At 44.6% G+C, this 18,689-nt stretch overlaps 1 protein-coding gene across 6 annotated transcripts in view; it reads left to right on the top strand.

The window, feature by feature from the left end:
- LOC115564686 (smoothelin-like protein 1) overlaps positions 1 to 18,689 on the top strand; it is a 51,116-nt gene that overhangs the window by 19,519 nt on the left and 12,908 nt on the right. For 5 of the 6 annotated variants that reach the window (XR_016197344.1, XR_016197343.1, XM_089263862.1 and 2 more), the window contains exons 6-8: positions 268 to 7,011; positions 7,105 to 7,605; positions 7,688 to 7,857. Coding sequence is in view for 3 of the 6 variants with exons in the window: in XM_089263862.1 (XP_089119988.1) it covers positions 268 to 7,011; positions 7,105 to 7,605; positions 7,688 to 7,857 (7,415 nt within the window). In the remaining 3 variants the exon portion in view is untranslated. Of the gene's footprint in view, positions 1 to 267; positions 7,012 to 7,104; positions 7,606 to 7,687; positions 7,858 to 9,033; positions 9,777 to 18,689 lie in introns of those variants that run through there. The other variant, XM_089263864.1, reaches the window with a different exon arrangement.

Genomic DNA, 18,689 nt, shown 5'->3' with positions numbered 1-18,689 from the left:
TGCTCGCCTGCCTCAACTACCAAGCTAATACCGTAGTGCTATTAACCAACTACCAATATGGAATAGCCGACGCGTTGAGCTCTACCGTAGCCGTAGCCGTAGCCGTAGCCGTAGTCGTCACTAACCACCTCTGTCTCTCTAATAACGTAGCGATTTGAGCACTATATCACACACCACGCACTCGAACGCAACGCGGTCCTTGAGCGTGGCCTCTATGATTCCAAAAAGCAAAAAAAAAAAAAACAAAACAACCCCCCCAATTCCCAGCAGCAGCCATGCCCAGCAGCAAGCGAAGCCCCCATGCACCCAGACCCAACGTACCGGATGAAGATGACGATGTGCCAACTGTAGCTAGGCGTAGCTCCAAATCGCCCAGCATCGAACGACGCCAATTGCAGCGAGAAACCACATTTGAGACAGACGTAGAGCGTGCCTATTCGCCGGAGCGCTACGCCCGCATCGATGACCAGATTGTTATCGACGAGAGCAGCTTGGAGGTCAGGCAGCGTCCCTTGGAAGGCGGCGATAAGCCCCGGGAGATACCGGCCACATTTGCGTCGAGGCCCAAAGAGTCGCCTCGGCAGAGTCCCGAGAAGCAGTTGCCCTCGCCGCGCGCCCTTAGCCCCGAGAGGCAACCGGCTGCTCGGCCACGCTCGGTTAGTCCCGAAAAGCAGCTGCCCAAAGAATCGCAGCCTCAACTGCCAGGTTCGCTTCCATCAAAGCCGAAAGAATCAGCATCGAGGCCAACGTCTCGTCAGACTAGCCCCGAAAAGCAAATGCCCTCTGTTAAGCCTAAGGACTCGCCACGTTGGAGTCCCGACAATCAATTGTCCTCAACGGTGGTTAGGGATTCGTGTCCTGACAATCAGTTACCCGAAACTCTGACTAAGGAACTTCCGAAAGAAACGCCTCGTTCGGGCAGCCCTGAAAAGCAATTGCCTAGCTCGCCGAAGCCCAAAGGCAATGAGCCCGCTGATGAGCCGCGCTCAGCTCCAGCCGAGCCTAGAGATGGTGGCAAGCCGAGCCCCGACGACAAGCAGCAGCCCACTCAGTTCCCAGAGGACGAGTTCTTCAAGAGCACTGTGACCCAACGAGTAACTAATACAACGAAAAATTTCAATGACGAATTTATAACAAACGAACGCCAGCATCAGCCACGCAAGCCGGAGGAAATTCCAGATAAGAACAAAGATATGATCGATAGACCTAGCTGTAAGCCAGCTTCACGTGAGTCACCCGAGAGGCCGGATGGCGGCTTCATATCAAAGAGCCCAGAGCCGGAGGAAGACCAGAAGCCCACCTATCGCAAGAAGGGTCTGACACGTCGCGAGACCTTTGAAGATCGTTGTCGCAAGATCCTGGGCATGGAGGAGGATGGCGATACGCAGGGCAGCTTTGTGCCAAAGCCCGAGCAGGATGATGATGACACTGATGAGCAGAGAACAGAAACGTTGGCCAAGAAGACGGAGACTTTTGAGTTTAAAATCGAGGACTGCCCCGACGACGACGACGAGGATGATAAGCCCAGGCGCGTGACCGAAACGTATGTCATACGCACGCAGCCTGTCATCAAGGTAGATGAGCCACTGTCGGAGCCAGAGACGGTGCAGATCACTGAGACGACGGAAATCGAAACAGTGGTTAGCACAGAGAAAACGATTGGCGAACAGAGATCCGTGCCTGCGGGTGTAGATGCACCACGCCCTGTCGGAGGCCGTAAGCCTAAAGATGAGGTAGAACCTAGAAGCCCCAAAGATGATGCGGAGCTGGTTAATGTAGAAGAAGAGACGACAACAATAACAACGAATCGTACGTCCATGTCGCCTAAGGGTCCTCTGCCCAAGGATGAGGTAGAGCCACGTTCCACATCTGGTAAATGGCCAAAGGACGAGGTAGAGACACTTCCTAAGAATGCCAAACAGCCCAAGGATGAGAAACCACAACGTCCCTCGTCTACCCGACTTTCCAAGGACGAGAGCGAGCTCATAAATGTGGACGAAGAGACAACCACAATCATCACGAAGCAGTCAAGCAGGTCGCCAACACTTGATCGTAAAGCGCCTCTGCCTAGCTCGGAAGACGAGGACGAGCCAATATCGAAGGATAAGACATCGCCACGCTCTACGCCTGGCAGATGGCCCAAGGATGATGCAGAGTATATAAATGTGAAAGAAGAAACAACTATCGTTACCACTCGCCAGGAGCCTTTGCCCGATACAGAGGACGAGGATGAGCCACGTCCAAAAGCAAGTGGAAAGCCTAAGGCGAAGCATCCCAAGGATGACGCAGAGTTTGTCAATGTTGAAGAGGAAACAACAACTGTCACAACGAAGCGAACGTCAAAGACTCCCACACGCAAAGAGCCCATGCCCCATCCAGAGGATGATGACGAGCCGAAACAGCCCAAGTCGAAGGAGCCAACGGGTAGACAGCCAACAGATGAATTCAAGCCACGTCCGACACCCAATTACTACTCCAAGGACGTTGAGTTTATCAAAGTGAGCGATGACACGACCATAATCATGACAAAGCGCCCGGCCAAGTCGCCATCGCCCACACGCAAGGACTATTCGCCTTATCCAGATGAGGAGCCTACAGCTAGGCAACCCACAACTGGCAAGCAACCCAAGGATGATGCTGAGTATATAAGCGAGAAGACAACTGTGGTGCTAACTAAACGTCCTTCCAAGTCGCCATCGCCCACACGCAAGGAGCCCGTGCCACAAACTGAGACAAAACACTTTGTGACCGAAAAGATAATCGATTGCAATGGCAAGACCGTCTTGGAGAAGATCAGCAAGACTCAAAGACCCACGGGACCCGCCTCGTCGCCCAAGACGAAGAAGCAGCCCTGCGATAGCGAGCCAGAGGAGGGTAAGCCCAAGCAGCCGGACTCCAGGAAACCCTCGACTAGCAAGATCGAAACCGAGCGACGTAATTCACGCACCACCAAGACCAGCACCACCACCAACAAGCAGCCTGTGAAGGAAACCCAGCCCAAGGCAGTGAAGAGTCCGCGCAAGGAGTCGCTGCCCAAGCGAGAGCCTGCCAAGCGCGATAGCCTGGTGGAGGAAACACGCACTACCTCCACTACCTCCACAGCAAGCACTACCATTCGCAAGGATCGAAAGCCCAGTGATGGTAATATCAAGGATCGCTTGCGCTCGTCGCCTCGCAAACAGAAACCTCAAACGGACGACGTGGACGGAGAGTCGTCCTCGCCGGATACGAGCCCCACGCGTATTCCCAGCGAGCGTCGTCGCTCGAGCAACATCTCAGTGCACACTGAGATCATCATAGATCATACAGCGCCCAAGACGCCGTCGCCCAAAGCCGAGCGCAAAGTGACGCCCAAGGCTGCAGCAAGTCCGCTGCGCAAGCTGCCGGTGACGGAGCGCAAGGAATCGGCGCCAGTGCCGCGCGTTACCCGTCGCGACAAGGACAAGGTGACCCGATCCACCAGCGAGAATGTCATCAAGGTGGTCAATGGCAAGCCCAGGCCAGCACAGCCCGAGATGAGCAGCTTGAATCCGAGCTCGGCTCAGAGACCCAACACAGATCGCAATCGGGCCAGCAAATGCTTCACCACGCGAACCATCAACCTCAGCGAGCAGCTGATTAATAGCGAGGACATGGAGGATGTCATCATTGATATACAGCAAGCGAAGAGCTCTAGGGAGCCATCGCCGGATCGCATTGTTCCGACACCGGTTCCAGCTGAGGTGGAGACGGGCAAGCCGCGCTATCCCGACACTGTGCAGGAGCCGGACGACGAGCCGCGCAGGAAGCCCATTGTCACGAATATACCCATCTTTGAGGAGGAGGCCAATGCCTATGTGGGCTGTCAGATATCCGAGCTGCGCAATCCGAATGGCATCGAGGCGGACATCCACGACAATCCCACCGTGGAGGCGCCAAAGAGTCTGGACTATGCAACAGCCAATCCAAGCAATGGACAGCCTGGCATCGACGTGGACGAATGCCTGCTGAGTGTACACGAGAAGGTGACCAAGTTCACCCACACCGCCGAGCAGGTGAAGCAGCCGAAATCCTCGACACCCTTTAGCCGCCAGTTCGATGAGCATGCCAAGGTCTCGGCCAGCGATGAGTGCTTGCTGAGCATTGACGAGAAGGTGGATCGATTTTTGAAGACCGCCGAGAATATAACCAAGCAGCCGTTGAGCACGCCCACGCGCGAAATCGAGCGCCCCAGCTTTGAGGACATCGACGAGGAGCTGCGCCAGGACGACTGCATACTGAGCGTTTCGCAGAAGGTGCACAAGTTCATTGACACCGCCGAGAAGCTGGCGCCAAGTGCACCACAGAAGTCGCCGCGACTGGTGGCCAACATCGAGCGCCACATCTCGCGCCAGAGCGAGCCGGAGCTGGATCAGGAATCGGAGCCGGAGCAGCCCTCGGATGTGGAGCCAGATGATGAGCTATTGCCCATGTCGAAGCACCACACAACAGCCATTGAGCTGAAGCGCCAGAAGGACATACTCAATCGCCCCTCGGTCTTCAATCAGCGCAAGCCAGCCACGCCCAACGGCAACAGCAAGCCACGCGGCACCGCCAGTCCAAGCACAACACTCATAACGGAGGAACGTAAATCGTATCGCAATCAGAGTGCGCCAGCCTCGAGTCCGGGTGCACGTTCGCCAACGCGCAGCACCGCTGCACCACGCAAACCCTCCTTGGAGCAACCACGCGGCAAGCCAAGCGAACCGGAGCGCAGCAGCAGCAGCAGCACCACCAAGCGTAGGGAGCATATAACGGAGCAACAGTGGGTGATCAGTGACGTGGACGTGGATGTTGAGGAGGTGGGTCCGGCTCCACCTTCCCACAGCGCCAGCCCGCAGCCAACAGCGCCAGGCCGACGTCCAACCACCAGCAGCACCGCCAACGTAACAAAGTCAACTCCACGCAGCTCCACTGCACCACGCAAGCCTTCGCTGGAGTCGCCGCAAAGCAAACCGAACAGCGATCAGCCGAAGGAAACGGAGACAGGCACACGTCGCACCACCAGCACCACTAGCACCAGAATCACTAGCAAGCGTGGCGAACAGTGGTTGCATGACGAGCTCGATGTGGATGTCGAGGAATATGAGCCAGTCAGTCCAAAGGCCGGATCTCCAAGCAGACGCACCACCCCTAGCACCAGCACCACCAACGTAACAAAGTCAACTCCACGCAGCTCCACTGCACCACGCAAGCCTTCGCTGGAGTCGCCGCGTAGCAAACCGAATAGCGAGCAACCTAAAGAGACGGAGACCGGCACACGCCGAGCCACCAGCACCACTAGCACCAGAACCACAATCAAGCGTGCCGAGCAGTGGGTGCACAGTGATCTTGATGTGGATGTTGAGGAGTATGAGCCAGTGGGTCCAAAGGGCGCATCGCCTAGCAGACGCACCACCACTGCCACCACAAAGACAACCACACGCAGTGCTGCTGCACCACGCAAGCCCTCGCTCGAGTCGCCACGCTCCAAGCCAAGCCCGACCACCGATGAGACTGCAGAGACCGAGACAGATACACGCCGCACCACCAGCACCACCAAGCGTGGCGAGGAGTGGTTGCCAAGTGATGTGGATGAGCTCAACCACAGTCCCAGGCATAGCCACAGTGGCAGTCCACGTCAAATGTCGCCACAACGACGCACCGCCACCACCACCAAGCCCGACAGCACCACCAATTCGAAATCCACCGTAGTTAAAGCGAGCACTGAGCACAGCACCACCAAGCATACAACAACAACAACAACCAATCGAACCCATAGCCCAACTAACCAAGCTCCCCTTGCCAGCTCCCCTGACACTGAACCACACGTTGAACCACTTTTAGACCGCAGCCGCCCCACCCATCAATCATCGCCCGGACGCACCGTCGCCTCACGCCGCAACATCTTTGAGAAGCATTCGCCCAGCCCCACCACCACCGGCACCACCAGCACCACTGCTGCCACTGAGCCGAGCGGACGTCGTCCCTCCTACATGGATCACACGAAGAGCTCCCTGGAGCACATTCGTCGCGATTCGCTGGAGATAAACAAGACGCATTATTCCCGCAAGTCCTCGGTGGAGGATGAGACAATGCTGGAGCCGCGCAATCCGAATGCGGCCGTTAAGTTCGATGTGCCGAAGCGCGGCTCACGGCCCGAGACGGTGCGCACCACCACCAGCAGCAGCACCACCGATGAGCTGGAGATTGAGGAGATCTTCGATCTGCAGACGCTGGAGCAGCTGCTGGAGACGGTGAGCAGCTACGAGCTGCGTCGACGCATTCGCGCCCAGATACGTCTGATCAAGAAGAACATGATCAATGCGAACAGCAGCACCACCATCACCACAACCACCATAACGACCAAGGGCAGGCAGCCAGAGCAGCTGCAGCCGAGAAGCCAAAGCTCGACGCCCAGCCGCAGTCCGATGCCAGTGCGCCGCATGCCGGAGCAACCGCAACGTGAACGCAGCCAGAGCCCGGAGGTGAAGGGCAGCACCACCACCAGCAGCACCACAACGACCTGTCGTCGCACTGAGCAGCTGGACAGCGGCAAGCCGCCGGTGAAGCCTCGTGATCGCAGCGCCAGCCCAGTGCAGGCGCCTCGTCGTCGCAGTCCAACGGGCAAGTCCTCGACCACGACAACAACAACCACCACACGCACCACCAAGCAGGGCAAGCTCAATCCGAGCGAGAAGTCGAGTCCCATTTGGGCAGATCGTAGCAAGGTGTTGCGAGCCTCTGGCTCTGCTTCGCCCACGCCGCGAAAGGGCTCCAACACCAGCACCACGAGCACCAGCAGCAGCAGCCGAGTGATGCGCAGCAGCAACACCACCAGCAGCAGCAGCAGCACCACCACCACCAGCAGCAGCAGCAAGCGACGCGAGGAGGACTCCATTACGTCCAGCTATGGCGTCGGCCCAACCGATGAGAATGGACTGCCCCTGTTTGGCATTAGGGCGCTCAAGAAGAAGACGCAGCCGCCGATGGAGAAATGTGAGACAAAGCAAGGTGAGTAATGGAGTAATGAGTGGTGCGGTGGTTGCACAACAAAGTCTAACTCTACCTCGCTCTCCCTCCCACTCTCTCTCTCTCTCTGCACAGAAGTCACAGGCTATGTCATCGAGGAGCAGTTCTATTCGGACGACAAGTCGCCGCCACGTCATGAGCGCAAGGAGCTCATCTATTCGAGCAATCCGGATGAGCTGGTAACGCTGCAGCAGCAGCTGGACACCGTCCAGCCTTCAGATGGGCAGAGGACAAAGTTGGAGCGCGAGGTGAAGCTGATCGATGTGCAGGGCATGCCCGCGGCCATTGAGCCGCCGTCGGGCAAGCGACGTGGTTCGATAAAGGAGCTAAGCGAACGTTTCATACAGAAGGAATCGATGCTGGCCGACGAGGAGACGGAGGACAGCGAATCGAACGATGTGTGCAGCGTCATTGAGCTGGAGGCGCCGCAGATGCGTCAGCATCAGCAGCAGCATCAGACCAGCAGCACCACGCGCACCAGCTCCAGCACACGCTCCTTCCTCAACACCAGCGGCGAGGAGCGAGCTGTGAGCAGTGTCGACGATGTCCTCGAACGCATGCGCAATGCCGACAATGGTGAGTGCTCCAGCATCGCCAGCGAATCTCCAGCGAATCTCTGATCAATGTCTTCTTCTTCAATGTCTTCCTCTTCACGCAGTGGTGGAGCCCGGCGACAGCGCCGAGGATCGCGAGGCACGTGCTCTGCTCAACAAATTCCTTGGCGCCAGCGTCATCATGCAGGGCGTCGAGTCCATGCTGCCGGCGGGCCAGCGACAGCAGCCGCTGTCGAGGGGCAGCATCGGCAGCAACAGCAGCAGCAGCCAAGCGGTAAGTGATCTAGACCCAGAGATACCCTGTAATGAAATTTATGAAAATTACTTTGTAGCTTAGCCTCAAGCATAGTTGAATAGCTGCTCGTCCAGGCTTTAAAAATTTCTATATTATTTATATTCCTGACTACAAAATACCCTGTACATGCATTAATATGAAATATATGACATGTTTTATAGCTTAGCTTTATATAAGTATTCAATTTAATGTCAGCTATAAGACATCCTATATTGCTTATGATCACGAGTCACGACTTCTTAATACCCTGTTAAAATTCGCTCACTATGGAACTGACTTTGTGCTTAGTTTTAATTGAAAACGAGCGCAAGAAGCAAAGTTCTTGCTATTCCAGACTATTAAATACCTTGTATTGCTGATAGTCTAGACTAGAATATACCCTATACTAAACATAAGTTTCTAGCTTCAAGTAAATATGTGATCCAGTCTAAACTCCAAAATATCTGGTACTACAAAATACCCTATGAGAATTGTCTTGCAGAGTATTGCATACCCTGTATGATGTCTTGACTAGAATATATGCTTTATTCACCTGCTTTTATAGAGTTGCTGAGACTAACTTTCTTGGTTAGCCTCTACTGGAAAGTAGAGTTGATCAATTATTTTCAATGGCATTTCCAATAGACAAACAATTTCCATATTCAGAGTTCATTGTCCTCTCACTTATGCGACCGGCCAACATAATTTGCTAATTAAACACAGGGTATGCCCAAAGCTCAGTTGATCCCTTTTTGATGGACAGCCACAAAAAGCAGAATATAAAACCAAAAAAGAAATGAGAGAAAAAAAAAACAAAAACAAAAAAAATAAAAAATAAACATCAAATGTGCAGGCCCATGGCCCACGGCCCACGGCCCACGACCCACGGCCCACGTGTGCGATCAGCCATTGTCTATGCGCGCTCGCTCTCGCTCTCGCTCTTCCTCCTGCTCCTCTGCGCTCATTCGCTCATTCGCCGTTAGCTTTTGCGCTCACCGCTATGCGCGCGCGCGCTCTCACGCTCTGTTGCCCTCTCTTTCTGCTGCGCGCACTCTCTCGCTTTGAGTATGTGTGTGCGTGTGTGTGTGTGTGTGTGTGCTGCTGCTGCTGCCGCTCTCTTTTAGTGCCGTGTGCCGCGTGCGTGATGTGATGCGCGCTTCTGGCCAGGAACGGGAATCAGCCGTCGCTTTGGCCATTGCCATCAGCGCTGCCAGCGTCGCTGCCAACGTCACCGTCAACAGCTGCCATCGTCATCGTCTGTTGGCCATTTCAGTACAAACTCAGAGGCGGCATCGATCACTTGTGCGACTTGTGTTCCCGATCATAAAAACACAAACAAAACCACGACGAGACGAGACGAGACCGAGACCGAGACACACCGACGAGGCGTGAGGAGAGAGAGAGGCTAGAGAACTCACAAAAATTCTCAAAGTGCAAACAAAATTTTCAAAATATTCAAAAGTTAATGCAAGCAAATCTAAAGTAAAAAAAAAAAATTAAATAAATTAATAATACAAAAATAAAACAAGAGAAGCAGAGAAGCAACCAAAGAAGGCAACAAAAGACAAGTTTTTGTTGTTGTTTTTGTTATTTATGAATCTTCTGCAACTAGCTCTTCCTCTTGCTCAGCAACTCGTCGTTGTTGTTGTTCTTCTTGTGTGCAGTTGAGTTTTTTTTTCCGTTCTTTTTTTCACAAACGCTGTTGTTGTTTTTATTACGACTACTATTATTATTACTATTGTCGTTGTTGTTGTTGTAATGCGGTGAACGGTTGCAGTCGAGACGCGAGTGTTTAACCAACTTTGGTCAAAGCGGCTAAAAGAGGAAGAAGAAGAAGAAGCAGCAGCAGTAGCAGTAAAAGAAGCAACGGCGGCAGCAGCGACAGCGACAGCGGCAGTGGCAGCGGCAGCAAACAGCGCGTAAGTGTGAAAGGGTATGGGGCAAGAGAATGAAGAAGAACATGACGGGAACTGCGGGCGATAGAGGGAGACAGAGTATGTCGTGTCTTTAGCCTAGCTAAATTCATTGGAATTGGCAGCTGTTGAAAAAAATTAGAAATAAAATAGAGGAAAAGGAAAGAATTAAAGAAAAATAGAACATAAATTCTAAAAAATATGAGAAAATCTAAATTGTAAGAATATGAAGAGAATTTAAAAAAGGTGGGAAAATTAAATCTGTAAAAATGTGAAATAAATATCATAAATATTTATGGAAAAATAAAATATTTAAACTATTTCAATTATAGGAAAAATTAGAATATATTTGAAAAAAATAAAATAAATAAATAAATGTATAAAAATAAAGAAAATAAAAAAAAATCTCAAATAAATTGGATAAAATCTGGAAAATAAATAGAAACATATTGATAAAATTATTGAAAATATAGAAAATAGAGCTTATATATATTTCGCTAATAGAAAAAGAATAAAATTTTTGTGGTTTAAAATTGAAGAGGAAAGTAGATGGAAAACTAAAAAATACCCTGTAGTTATTAGCTCGGAGCTCATTGAAAATGAAAAGTCTTGGCATCATGCCAGTGCAGTTCAGTTACTTAGACGTGCTCCAAGAATTTATCGAATATCGCGTTAAAAATTGGATTATTACATATGTATATATCATTATATATGTATGTATACTAGAAACTTGTAACACTCGGTCTGATAGCCTAAAATCAATATAATATGTATGGTATACATATAGAAAATTTAAAGGGAGGGAGGCGTGGCAAACCGGTAAAAATGTCTGGCAGCAGTGAATGAGTATTCGGCAGTCGGTAAGGCCCGACTGCAGTGCTCTTACGTGTTTTTTTCCCCCCAAAATTTTTCTTTATTTTTCAATTATTTTTGGTGCGCGTAATTTGTGGCAAGAATTTGCTGTCACGACACCTCAAAATGCACCTGAAAAGCAAAATGTGAACGACAAGCGTTGTCTATATTAATAAACACACGCACACACACACACATACATATAGTGTATATATAACATATGTATATATGCATAGAGGAGACAGCTAAAGATACAGCTAGAAAGGCTAGAAAAGCCAAGCATTTGCCCAGCCTGACAAAGTGACAAAAAAAATAAAAATAAAATAAAAATAAAAATAAAAAAAAAGAATAAACAGAGAATAAAACAAGACAAACTAAATGAAAATAGAAATAAATAAATAAATTTCAAAGCACAAGCAGGTGGAGCTGTGGGACGCCAGCGAGGAGGCTTTGTAGGGGCAGCGACTGAAGCTGCATGAATGAGAGCGCAAGCGTACGGAATATTTCAACAAAAATAGCGCAACGATGGCACTATTTATACGGACGGAACGCTGTCTCATTTTGTTGGAGCGCCCAGTGGCCAGATACAGATGCAGATACAGATACAGATACAGCAACAGAGATTCGAGATAGAGCTAAAGATACACACAGCCACAGGCTGGCACATACATAGATACGGCTGCAAATGGACTGTGCACATTGCAACGTGCGTGCCGCAGTGGCCTGTTTTTTTTTTTTATTTTTTGTATTTTGTTTCTGTTCAACTTGTGCACCAAATACCATCCATGCTTTCTATGTAGAGTGTGGCACGAGTCGCACACACTGCGGATGCCTGGCATAGCCGCAAAGTATCTGAGTGCGGCGGCTTATCCGCCGCAGATATGCTAAAGCAACGCAAAGTATCTACAAGTTTGCTGTATGCATTCACACCAGAAAGATACAGAGTAGGCGCAAGTAGCATCCACTGTGGCATAGACTCTATAGATACCAAAAACTATCTTGAACAAGCTGTTCCACCAGCTAAAGATACAAAGTATCTGCAATGAAATCAGACTAGGCATTACAGAGTTATATCTTGTATCTTTTGTGTATAAAAGTATCTAAAGGCTCCAAGTATCTGACCGTCCAACTTAAGGAGCTCAACTCTGTTTTTCTCAGTCTGCAGATAGAATCTAATCTAGCTAACCAAAAGTATCTCAATCTTATTTACTACAAGTTCCACGCAAAGTGCTTGTAGATTAATTAAGATACCAGCGAACATTGTCTGGCAGTCTGCCTCATATAAATGCCGCATACAATGCATCCATGTGTCATAGTTACAAGCACCTACAAGTCGGCTGCAAAGTATCTCAAACTGCTTATCCAAGTATCTGTGGCAGCTAGCCAGAAAACAAATCGAAAAATTGTAAATTTCCCTGAAATACACGCATTAGATACATGTATCTAAATGGTGTGCATCAATGTATCTTGCAGTTTAACAAAAAGTAGCTCAAGCTGTTATCAAGATAAGCTTTCATTTCTTCTTTCATCTATAGATCGATTGGAATATCGAATCATAAACGTTTTAGATACAAAAGTATCTCAATGTAATAACGCTAGAAGTAGCCGCTAGATAATGTATCTTGCGCACTTTGAGATACAATATTATCTCAAGAATAATGTAGATGGATATAATGTATCTCGAAACTCTATTCCACATACCAATGCAATGTATCGCAATAGATATATTTGCAAATCATTACAAAAGTATCTTATATCTATGATTATCTGAAAAGTATTTCGATGTGTCAATGCTGTTAGATATTCGCGAGATACAGATACAATGTATCTCAATGTTTTACACACATTAAATAAGTATCTCATAGAAAAGTATCTTAAACTACTAATGTAAACTACTATTGTATCTCACACTCTTCTCTGGTAATAGATACAATGTATCTCGATCTTTGACAGACTTGGACACATATCTATCCACTGCTAGTTACTTTCAGTCTGTCGTAGCTAGATAAACCCCTTTGCCCATCTAACGTTTTCTCTTCGTTTTTATTGGGAAATGTTAAATGCAATTTGTTTTTGTTTGATGTTTTGTTGCGCCGTTTTGGTTCATGGTTCGGTTCCGAACCGGTTCTCCTTTAATTGCTTGTGCGAGTCATTCGAGCGCAACATGTTTATAATAATATATTTTTTTTTTTGCAGCAGCAGCAGAGGCAGCGGCAGAGGCAGAGGCAGAGGCAGCGGCAGCGTCAGCTACTGTTTCGCTGTCGTCGCTGGCTTCCTCTAGCCCCATTTCCCGCACAATTTCTAGTAAAATAGATGGAGCAGAGGCAGCAGAGGCAGTAGTTGGAGTCGAGGTAATAGCGAGCAAGTGGCTCGTCTATGACTTTGGCTCTGGGCTCTCAGACTTTGGCTTTGGGCTTTGGCTTTGGCTTCGACTTTGACTTTGACTTTGACTTTGACTGTGGGAAGCCGGTTTTTCCCGCTTAACTGTTTAGCTAGCAGCAACGGCAGCAGGCATTTTTCTTTCCCAAGCGTGGCAAATCTGTTGGCTTTTCGTTACTTCAGCTTTTCCAACATTCTGCCATTTCATAATCGTCGTGGCTGTTCATCTTTGTCTTTGCGCTCTTCGCATTTTGCATGTCAAAGAAAACGGAGAAACGAAATGTTGTTTCCTCGCTTTTTGGACCATGTATCTAAAAATATGCACCAAACGTCAAATTCACTTCTCATTGTATTTTAGTTTAGTTTTTTTCTTTTTCGTGTTCGGCTTCTACGTTTTCCATGGAAAATTGGAAAATTGAAGGCTTTCGGGTGGGCGTGTGCGTGTGTGAGTGCGAGTCTGTATCTGCCCAAGGCGAGTTCAATTTGTTAGACTCTTGCGGAAGGTATTAGAAATATGTCACAGAACGCGTAACCCTCAGAAAGAGAGGCAGGCAGGGAAAGAGAGAGATGGAGAGGGAAAGGTAGAAGGCGAGCTCTATATATACTCATATAATATATCTTGCTAGTCTAAAGATGCTATCCTAGTCTTAAGATTATAAAGAGACCTATCCTATATCATCTATATCTATATCTATATCTATATCTATATCTATATCTATATCTATATCTATATCTATATCTATATCTATATCTATATCTATATCTATATCTATATCTATATCTATTCTATATCTATATCTATATCTATATCTATATCTATATCTATTCTATATCTATATCTATATCTATATCTATATCTATATCTATATCTATAATCTATCTATATCTATATCTATATCTATATCTATATCTATATCTATCTATTCTATATCTATATCTATATCTATATCTATATCTATCTATATCTATATCTATATCTATATCTATATCTATATCTATATCTATATCTATATCTATATCTATATCTATATCTATATCTATATCTATATCTATATCTATATCTATATCTATATCTATATCTATATCTATATCTATATCTATATCTATATCTATATCTATATCTATATCTATATCTATATCTATATCTATATCTATATCTATATCTATATCTATATCTATATCTATATCTATATCTATATCTATATCTATATCTATATCTATATCTATATCTATATCTATATCTATATCTATATCTATATCTATATCTATATCTATATCTATATCTATATCTATATCTATATCTATATCTATAATCTATATCTATATCTATATCTATATCTATATCTATCTATATCTATATCTATATCTATATCTATATCTATATCTATATCTATATCTATATCTATATCTATATCTATATCTATATCTATATCTATATCTATATCTATATCTATATCTATATCTATATCTATATCTATATCTATATCTATATCTATATCTGATATTGATCTAGTGTATCTTTTACAGATCATTCAGATTGAAAGCTTCTTCTATTCATATCTAACGATTGAAATTGAAATTGAATTGAAATTGAATAGGAAAAGAAATCGCCTCTGGCCTTCCCAGATTTGTTTGCTCTCACCTTTTGGCTAAATTTAACAGCAATTTCAATTGTTGTTGCTGTTTCTTGTTGTTTGCTCGACACTTTGAAAAGCATTAATCATATATGTATGTATGTGCGTATGTAGTTGCTGTTGTTGCTGTTATCAATGCTGTTATTGTTGCTGTTGCTGTTGTTGTTGCTGCTGGCGACAGTGTCAAAGCCAATGCAAATAGTTGCCCAATTTGTTGAGCTAGCCGAACAGAAATAACAACAACAATGACACTGACAACAACAACAATGGCAACTGCATTCGCTTTGCTCAGTTGCACAGCAGCAACAGCAGCAGCAGCAGCAACAACAACTCTTTTTCTCCACTTTTTTTCAGTTTACTCTTGTTTTAATTGTTTTGTGCCTTTCGGACTGCAATTTCCATTTTGATTTTCATGCTTCGCTGCATGCGATCAAATGCCACGCCCCGTCCACTGGCCGCCGCCCCAACTGAATGTTGATTGTTGCTGTTGCTGTTGCTGCTGCATGTTGCTGCTGCTGCTGCTGCTGCTGCTAGCAGCAATTTGTTGTCGGGTTTGTTACGCTTTGGCGGAATTGCGCCAAATAACTTGGCAAGCCTATTGCCAACAACAACAACAACAATAACAACAATAATATTCAAAGCCACGTCACAGCGGCCAAAATAAATGGCAAATTATTATTAAAAACAAAAAGAAATCAAGAAAGAAAAAAAAAAACCTAAAATTAAATTGAAAAGCTTAATGAAAATTTGTTAAACTAAATATAGAAAATATATATTTTTTTTAAAGTGATAAATATATATATAATTTATTATAATATATTTAAATATATATATTATTCATAAATATATATAATATTTTATTATATTATATACACTCATGATGAAACTAATAGGTACACTTCTTAAAATTGAGTTTAGTTTAGCAAAACATATTTTCTACTGCCACTCCGTATAAGATTTTTAGCATTTTTGCGTTTCTCACTAGAACAATGAATATTCCGACCCATCTACATATGATATTGATTTTTTTTTTTTTTACTTATAACATCTCTGTGAAGACTACTTAATATTTTATAGCAAAAAAAGACGTTTTTCTTTGGTTAACATTTTTTTCCAGACTGAAGAAATCGAGTGTACCTAGTATTTTCAGCAAGCTCTTTTCAATGAATTGTGACTACAATAAATTTACCGGAAAATACAGCATTTTTTTGGCATGCATTATATTTTCAGATGGTTTCCTTAAAGTTACCATCCATTTTTTTTTTTTTTTTTTTTCAATAATTTCAATTATTAATTAGTTATAATAGAATCTCTAAAAAATATTTGGTGTACCTATTATTTTCATCATGAGTGTATATTTTTTATTGTAATATATTTAAATATATATATATATATATATATATATATATATATATATATATATATATATATATATATACATATATATATTTAAATATTTATTGATAAATATGTATTATATATATATTTATATTATTTTTTATTTATTTATTATTGTTTTCCTTTTGCTAAGTCGAAAAAAATTGCTGTCAAATCAGTGAAAATTGGGCAATGTTTTTGACAGGTAGGCGTGGCAGATATACATATGTATGTATACATAATCAGCATATCAGTCATAGATTCATATCTCGTTCATTTGTAGAGCTAAACCCTCCAAATTTCTTATATGGATTCGTTTGTATTTCAATAAATTTTGATTTTTATTGCATTTTGGCTCCAAATGCCGTTACATCTGATTTGACCCAATTATAATAACCTTTTGCTGGCGCATATCCCAAAGATATGTATGTATATATATATATATATATATACAGTTATATGTATATATTTATATATATTTAGTTAAGTAAAACGTTTTTGTTAATGCGTATAATCGAAAATATGAAAAGCTCTCTCTCTCTCTCTCTCTCTCTCTCTCTCTTTCCCTTCTCTCTGTCTCTCTCTCTTTTTGGTTGTTCCTCTCTCGCTCTCTCTCTCTCTCTCTCTCTCGCTGACTGTGTGTATTGCCTAAATTAATTTCATGCTAAAAATAGCAACGCGTGTTTCTGCTTTTTTGGTCGGCATCGCTCTCAACGAATTTTCCCAATTTTCAACTCTCGAAAAAACTGTTCTGAAAATTTCTGAAAATATATTCGAAATTGTTGTAGTTGTTGTTGTTGTTGTTGTTGCCTGTTGCCTCGTGTTGTTATTTTTGAATAATTGTGCTGGCCAAATTTGGTCAAATTTGTTATAAACAAGCGAGCAGAGCATCAAAATTATGCCCCATTCCAAATGATGGACTAGCAGATACGCTGTAAAAGTGAAATTGGAATTTATCGAATAAACTTTCGCTACATCTTATAGATCTCATATAGGCTATGTGCTATCGAGTAGTTTTTGTTGGATAGTCGATAAATCGGTATTGGTTCTGTATATCTATGTAATGCGATTAACAGGAGGAACAATGAGAGTCGTTAGATCAACTATCGATACGAGTTTTGAATGCTTTAGTGTATAAGACATATAAGGAGATCTTATATATCGATAAGACAGAAAGATCTACAAACAGAACTCAGCTATATAGACTTGGTTGCATAACATCAAACTGAAATTGGGTATACAAAAAAGATTTCTAGATGGAATGTAGACCTGAGAAGAGGGCGGAGCAATACTTATCTGCCTGGATTCAGCTGCTTCCCATCAATAACAATATACCCACTTGTCTTAGATATTTTTCAATGGGCATCTAGGTATAGAAATGCCTAGACTCATGCGCGTGGGCGTCGCCCCTGGACTGTCCAAGTTTATTGTTGTTGCTATTGAAATTTCGAACAACAAAAAACACGACACAAAGGGAATTCAATTTATGATTTTTGTTTCTCTCTTAATATCTGGTTTATTTTTTTTTTTGCATGCAATTAAATTGCGGTCAAACGCTGCGTATACTTAATGAAATTTGCCTTTTTATTATGCCGTTGTGTGTGTCCCGCAAATGGTAATGCTGCATTATAAGAAATACTTACCTCGCCTCGCCCGGCTCACTCTTTTGTCTGTGTGCCCTACATGTTCTAAATGATCTAAAAAGAAATGAAATCTGCTCTTTCAATTAGCATAAGAATCGTATACGAAATTTTTGATGGCTGCGCTCCGAATGCTTAGCGAATGTCTTTGAAATTAACATAAATAAATAACAAAATAAAAAAAAGAAAAAAAAATACTTTAAGTAACTTTTTTTTTTTTTTTGGTTCGCTCGAATTCTCGACAAAAGTGAGGAAAGGTTCTTTGTTAAAGAACAAAACGAAGGGGCAGAAGAAGAGCAATGAGAAGCGCAACAATGTGCAAAACTTTCTTTGAACGCGACCCAGTTCGAGCCGGCAGAGCGCGTTTTGTTAGCTGCTCCAAATGTGAGCTGCGGACTCGGTCCGAAGTGAACGTCGCTATTTAATGTTGGCCCATAGACTCGCCTCTACAATGCGTATGCTCCATTTGCATAGTTTAGGTTTAGGTTTAAGGTTTTGTCCAAACTTGAATTGAAGTTTATCAAAAATTCCTAATGTGTTCGGATCTTTTGATAGATGTTAGATGGAAAGTTTAGCGAGCTACAGTTGGACATGCACTGCTACAGTTTGGGTGTGTTAAGTGAAGCCACGCCCACTGCTAGGCATTGGCAGAAAGTAATGCCAGCTCTATGTGAGCTTTTGACGTACTTTCGCAACAGTTTGAGCGACATTGCATTTGCTTACAGTTTGAGCAGCACCTATTTAGCTCTTTGGCGCGCTTTGTACAGGGTATTATGAGTGCATGTCTTGGGAATCTCCCAACATAGTTAGTCTCTCTCTCTCTCTCTCTTTCTCTCTTCCTGCTCAGCTTCTTCCTGAAAGATTTCTCAGCCACAGTTTTAAAGCCACTTGTGTGCTTTACAGTTTGAGAAGCGCTGGCTCTTGCTTTTTACAGCTGCTGGGCGTACTATTGTACAGGGTATTATGTGTCTCATACTACAATATTAAAAAATTTCCATTTCACTTAGTTTTTCTACAGTTTGAGCAGCACTTTTGCA

Source organism: Drosophila navojoa, chromosome X (genome assembly GCF_054131105.1).
Source record: "Drosophila navojoa isolate 15081-1374.11 chromosome X, UAZ_NAV_1.0, whole genome shotgun sequence".
In the NCBI taxonomy this organism is placed as follows: domain Eukaryota; kingdom Metazoa; phylum Arthropoda; class Insecta; order Diptera; family Drosophilidae; genus Drosophila; species Drosophila navojoa.
Note: the sequence above shows the minus strand (reverse complement) of the source record. Positions and strands in the feature narration are given on the sequence as shown.